Source organism: Ruditapes philippinarum, unplaced genomic scaffold, assembly GCF_026571515.1.
Source record: "Ruditapes philippinarum isolate M1 unplaced genomic scaffold, ASM2657151v2 ctg200_1_1_1_1, whole genome shotgun sequence".
Classification (NCBI taxonomy): Eukaryota; Metazoa; Mollusca; class Bivalvia; order Venerida; family Veneridae; genus Ruditapes; species Ruditapes philippinarum.
The window spans coordinates 162,809-169,090 of record NW_026859094.1 but is presented as its reverse complement, the minus strand read 5'-3'; the positions used below and the strand labels follow the sequence as shown (position 1 = coordinate 169,090).

Here is a 6,282-nt window from a genome sequence, read left to right as displayed (position 1 = left end):
ACATGCTTGCTTACTTTGATGCTCCATTGCTATTTTAGTGCAATATGAGATGACTAAGTTTTATACACTTTGCAGTTGCACCAATGTATGTCCTATTATTATGTTGTATGACTCCGCTTATTGTCGTTCTAAAATGATAATTTTCCCACCAAAAGACCAAAATTTGAAAGAGGCTTGAAATACTATATAACTAATTTCATCAGATTTATAGATATAAACGAACGATGTATTAATTCATAAATTTATTACAAAGAAAAAAAAGATCAAATAAAATACATGACAAATGATTATTTATACATAAAATGGGGTAAATAATAAAACATCAACAATAGATTTAACAATAACTAAATGTCTTACTTACAAACATTTGGCTACAGATTAAATACGACCAAACATTTTCTTAAATCAAACATAATTTGCAAAAATATGACCGCGAAAACAAACCCGAAACTCCGCCCCCTTTGCAGCAGCCGTCGCAGCCAAATGCTTGTATGTAAGACGTCACGAAGGGTGCAAATCGCGAGGATATGTCTTTAGACATATTTGTCAAATATGGCATTATTTTGTGTCTGCATTTATGTACAAATGACGTATTAATTTTTTTTATGAAAGTGCAGTACAATTATTGAATACGAGAACAAATTTTTTTTTCAGTTGTCTTTCGCATGTTTTTTGAAGTTAATAATGATCGTGCCTTCACAAAACTTTATGATACTCTATGAAACTTTACTTTTTGTCGTCCGACAACTTGTTCATGTTCGGTTTCCAATTAACCTTTAGCCTGCTTACGTTTAGGAATCTCAATATGCGACAAGTGCATACCAAGATCATCCTAGTCATGTGATCATGAATTGCACTGTCCGCTATTCAGTCAGTAGATGAATGGACTTGTGTCCAGATTTAAAGATGGACAAGTTCCATTTGAGTATGGTAAGTATAAATTTATAACGTGTGTACAAATATTAAACTTATTTTAATGCCAAGGATTTCTACTCGCACCAGTTTTCTTTAACTTAGAACGCGGTTTTTTACGTCGTCGCACCATTTCTTCGTATTCCTCCATGAGGCTGCGTTCGGCTGCTCCAATGACTGGGGCGGAATTTGGTGGAGGGTTTGATTCTCCCGTAAGACTCTGATAATATTTTTCCTCCTCTGTTAAAAATTCTTCTGTAGACATATACCGTGATTTCTTTCTTACTGATAAATAAAAATAACATATAAATATAAATTCAATATTTTGTTACAAAAACGTTAAATTTTACGGATTTCATTTTTGCTCATGACTAAGAAATGAACAATCGTGGGCTGTCTTAGCCTAAAATAAATACACATTCAAACATATATTTTGAAAATAAATATTTCATCTCCAATACACTTTGCAAATTAAATAGATAAATTAAGTACTATTATGTATTCACAACAAATTATACAATATATACATGTTCACAATTAATTCTATGAATTCGCTTGCAATGAAAATTTCAAAAATATTGCTCTGATATAAGTCATGCAAGTATACCCCTTTAACGTAACAATATACAGATCCAAATACAATGCATGATAAGTCGATAACAAATTTCTATTTCACAAATTTAGGTGAGTACGTAAGAGAAAGCATATTTTCTGGAATTTGTTTATTCTTTCTTTTCCTCGGGTGTCTATGCAATCAAATCAATATTTTCTTTAACCAATACATGTTTTTATCATCTTTTCAACTGTGTGCTATCTTATTGCCTTCCTTGATACTAACTGTCCAATTTAATTAATCATAAACTTGACAACGCTATGATACAGAGATTGCTTTGAAATAGTTCGGGATGCCGGTCATCTTCGGTTCTGTTGGAAAAGGTAAATACAAATCATATCTTCAAATATGCCATTTGTTATTTCAACAAAGTAATACTTAAGACATAATATTAAACATATAAGTTACAAAATCACACACAAGAAACAATTAATAATGTTTAAACAAAAACGTAACCCAACCAAAATACTGGTGATAAACGTAAAACGTTTATACTGCTTGCTATTCGTTTTTGCCCATAATAATAAAAAAAGTAAAACAAAAAATAAACTTTTAAAACATACGATGTCCTTTAGAAGTGCAAAGTTTCATATTGAGGCACTGATAAAAATCTGTAGTTTATTTTTATCTTAAATTTGTGTATCTATTTTATTTCAAAAGAGGTGGTTTATGCCATGTTGAATTACTACTCTTAAAGAAATACTTACGTATTGATTTCCTAGGTGATGCTTTTGAAGAAATTTTAGATTTCGCCACAGATCTACTTGTTCTAGTAGACCTTTTGGACCTTGCAGATTGCGATGCATCTCCCCAATTACTCATTTCTGCATTCATAAATTCTGCCATACCACCTTCATTGGCGTCAGCTAAAACAAGGTACATTACAATAAAAAAAGTTCAGAAAATGATTTTTTTGTGAAAGCTATCTGTTCACTAAAAACGTAACGTCAAAGGAAAGCTAATCGTGTGCATCCATTAAAGATGTGGCGTCAAAATGAATCTATACGCATGTGAAGCATATCTTTTAAAAACGACTTGCTTGCTATCTGCTTTCAAAAACCTAAGAGGAACTGGTTTTATCTAAAGGTGCCTTACTGTATAATGATTTCCATTATTCCAAACCACTGCAATTTGCAGCAATAATACCCAATGTGTTATAATTTGATCGACTGATATTTATTTACAGCCACAGCATCCACTCAAAGTATGTCTACTAGAACCACTTAAGCCGGAACCAGGTGGCGTGAGGGATGTTGCACTTTTTCATTTTTCTTAATACACAGACTCCAACAAACCGTGTTTGCAATTTTCATGTAATTTTGTTGTGATTGATGCTTCCAATTTTTGTTCTAATGAACTATTTTCAGATATTCAAAACAGAATAACAACAATTGATCAGTAGCCTAGTTTTTAATAAGTATAAGCACCTGCTATAATGCAAACCTTACTCATAATACTAGTACTAATCCATGCCATATAAACTTAAATGTATAACTGAAAAAAGTACATTATACCGTTAATTAGTTTTGTTATAATAATTAAAGCTGAAAAAAACTAAAATAATGAATGTTTACGAAGATAATGACTTGCCGGACCATATCATTGATATAATGGAGCCTGGTCTTCTAAATAATTCAGTATTTCGATATCAAAATCCTTCACTTTATCAATGGACAATTTCAAATTTGAACCAAGGCAAGGTCTTCTTATCGATTAGGCAAACTTTTAGAAAGTCAAACCAGTTATTACCTTGTGTTTCTAATGGTAATACTGTTGTTTTGCTTCTGCTCATTCCTTTTCTTGGTGAAAGTTGTGCACGTCTGGTCACAGATCCTAATCTCGTGTTTGAGGTACTGCGTACGAGTCTTGGTACTGATTTTGAACCATTTTTATTAGAATGTACACTTAAAGCTTTGTAACTTCTTATACTTTTGGTACTCTTAGCTGCAACACTTGGAGCACCGGCGCTTGGTGCACGGATGCTAGGTGCTATTACACTTTTGGAACGGACACTCGAAGCTTTTACACTTTGCGCACGAACACTTGGTGCGTGCACACTCGGTGCGCGAACGCTTGATGCGTATATGCTCTTACTCCGGGTCATTGACTCTTTTCTAAATGATTTGGCATCGAATAAGTCGTCGTCGTCCTTTACAATTGGATATGGACTACGTCCGTCTGTTATAGCCAATGGTTGCTTTACATCACCGTTCATGTAGGGATGGGGCGTCCTTGCACTATTCAGTAAGAAAGACTTCTGTTTTGTTGGTGACCTCATGCTCCTTGCTGTCTTGCTGCCGACACTTCTTGCTGTTTTGCTTCCGAAAGAGCTTATAGGAAGTACGACACCACTGTCCATCTCTAAATTACATATATTAAAATGTGATTTTGAGCGTTAATTTGTTGGGATTTTTTAAACCTAATTTTATCAAATTGTACTGTATTATGATAGCGAAATCAAATGATATTTTGTAAGCTGATCTTAATATTGGGGTCTAACAAAATATTATGTTTTGCAAATAATTTACTTTTTAACAGTATATTTTTGTGTACATTTACTACTTGTCTAGGAAGAAGATTCAAATTTTCAGACCAGCTTTAAAGAAACAGAGTAACATACATAGGTTTTCATAATTTTCCTTTGTGTTCAATCAACTCAACAGAAATGAACAATAAATTGTACCGGAAAATGGGTCCATTGATACAACGCTTTTCCTGTGGGTGAGCCCAACCCAGGACTTTTCTTTAAAGTTGAGATTCATAGAAGTCTCGTTCATTGGATTCATCATGTCTGAAATGTTAGGTATCATAGATGATTTTAATGTCATTTAATTTACAGAAACATTGTTATATGTTAGTGTAAAATACATTGTCATCTGATAAGACTTTTTATTGCTTGCTAGTGTAGCATACGTGTTTGCTTTAGAATGACGTTATGACAGGACGTTGTGATATGTCAACATCTTAAACATATTGATTTCATGCTTAATTTATAATTTCTCTTGAACTTTTCCTAACAGATCTTAGAAGTATGCATGTTTTTATTGTACCTTTCTTTTTGAATCTTCTTGGTGAAACAATAAACTCATTTTCAAGATCTATATATCCCTCGGGTACTCTCTCCATTGAAGCTGGTGCGTCTAATGCAATTGACATTTCACCAAGTGGATGTTCCTCTGTAAACAAAACACACTTCTTAAATATTGACGTGGACATGACGAAAACATGCAAGTGTCATAACATACAAAGTAAATATCTACAGGTGCTGGCACAGTTAAAAGAACACAACCGCTCTGAAGCATATAAAGCAACGCAAGACTTCAAGAATGAAAGCAAGTTTATCATTGTCCAGAAATAAAGTAAAAGAGAGAATTGTTTTAGACCATCGTTTAGACAAATATGTGTCCAGCGATGCGATACAATATTTGGTTTGAAGATTTGACGTAAAAACGGAGTCAGCCAAACCATTTGCTTGCATGTAAATAACCAAAAAAATAAAGTTAAGATACTTTGAATTTCTCAAATTAACTACAATAAAAATAACAAAGACTCTCACCAGATATAAGAACTTTCTTTTCTCGAGCTTTCTTAGTCTCCTCTGTCTTACAACGTTTGTGCAGACATATGATTAAAACTATAAAAGCGACAAGCAACACAAAACAAACTAAAAAGATGATTAACCATATCCAGTTGGTTTTCTTGACACCTGATGGCGGTACACCTGAAAACAAAGTATAACATGCTTTTCAGAATTTCTGTCCACACGTGTGAATGCCCTCAATTCCATTGGTAATGCATATATTTAATTGACATATTAATGACCGAACCCTTATACAATTTATATATACCCAGGTTCGCTTGTTAAATTAACAAATTTATAACATTGTATATTTCTTTATATAATTAGGGTAAAATTCAAATATTTGCACCAGCCGTGTATTAAGATAATAAATACAGGTTGCGAAAATGTAAAAATTGACATAACGAACATGCAGTTGATCTGTCAGAAGTAAAGAAATGACCGTGATCGCATATCAGCATCAGCCGTGTATTTAGATAATCAAGACATGTTGCCAAGATGTAAATTTACATGACGATTGTACAGTTGACCTGTTATAAGCAAATACATGATCACATATCAATAAATGTTTAATACAATATACATATGTCTAAATATGTGTATTTAGTTTTGCAAATAAAATCATTGTAAGAAAGACCTATTTATTACATAATTTGGCATATGATTATTCTTATCAGAATGCAATATTAAAGTGAATGGTAAATAAACCAAACTTATGGTGTATGGGGACTTTATTAAAAGAGTTGGTGGCAAACAAGATGATAAAAGAAAAAAAAGTATCTTGAAATATCTGTTAATGACACCTCCGTGTTAAATATGTGTTTAAAGTACTGTTAGAGATCGTACGAGGCCCGTTCGGGTAGAAAAATGGTCAAGCAGTTAAAACAATATGAGACAGAATTTCTGTAAAGGTTAGATTAAGTGTAAGAAAAAGAGTGAACATGTTTGAGTGTAAAAAGCAAAGAGCTTTAAAGAAAAAGAAATCAAAGTACAGTGGACTGTGCATAACAGTAAACGTGAGTGTATATGAACAAAGATAAAAATCACACATAAATATGATATATTGCAAATCCGAGGGTTCACAGCTTCAACGAATTTTGTTGTATAAGTAACAATAAAAATGGTGACGAAACTAATGCATGTATATGAAACAAAATGCACAACAGAGGAGACAGTA

At 32.8% G+C, this 6,282-nt stretch overlaps 1 protein-coding gene across 2 annotated transcripts; it reads right to left on the bottom strand.

The window, feature by feature from the left end:
- Window positions 1-231: 231 nt before the first annotated feature.
- Window positions 232-6,192, bottom strand: LOC132755186 (uncharacterized). Of its 2 annotated transcripts, none has more exons than XM_060745994.1 (6): window positions 5,082-6,192; window positions 4,576-4,701; window positions 4,209-4,316; window positions 3,275-3,886; window positions 2,233-2,391; window positions 232-1,197 (listed from the first exon to the last, which is right to left on the bottom strand). In XM_060745994.1, exons 2-6 carry the CDS (start codon window positions 4,679-4,681, stop codon window positions 974-976), a joined length of 1,209 nt encoding a protein of 402 aa, XP_060601977.1. In that variant the 5' UTR covers window positions 4,682-4,701; window positions 5,082-6,192; the 3' UTR covers window positions 232-973. The 2 variants fall into 2 exon arrangements, with proteins under 2 accessions (XP_060601977.1, XP_060601979.1); XM_060745996.1 differs by lacking the exon at window positions 232-1,197 and adding an exon at window positions 1,252-1,836 and having other exon boundaries at window positions 5,082-6,190.
- Between the last annotated feature and the right edge of the window lie 90 nt (window positions 6,193-6,282).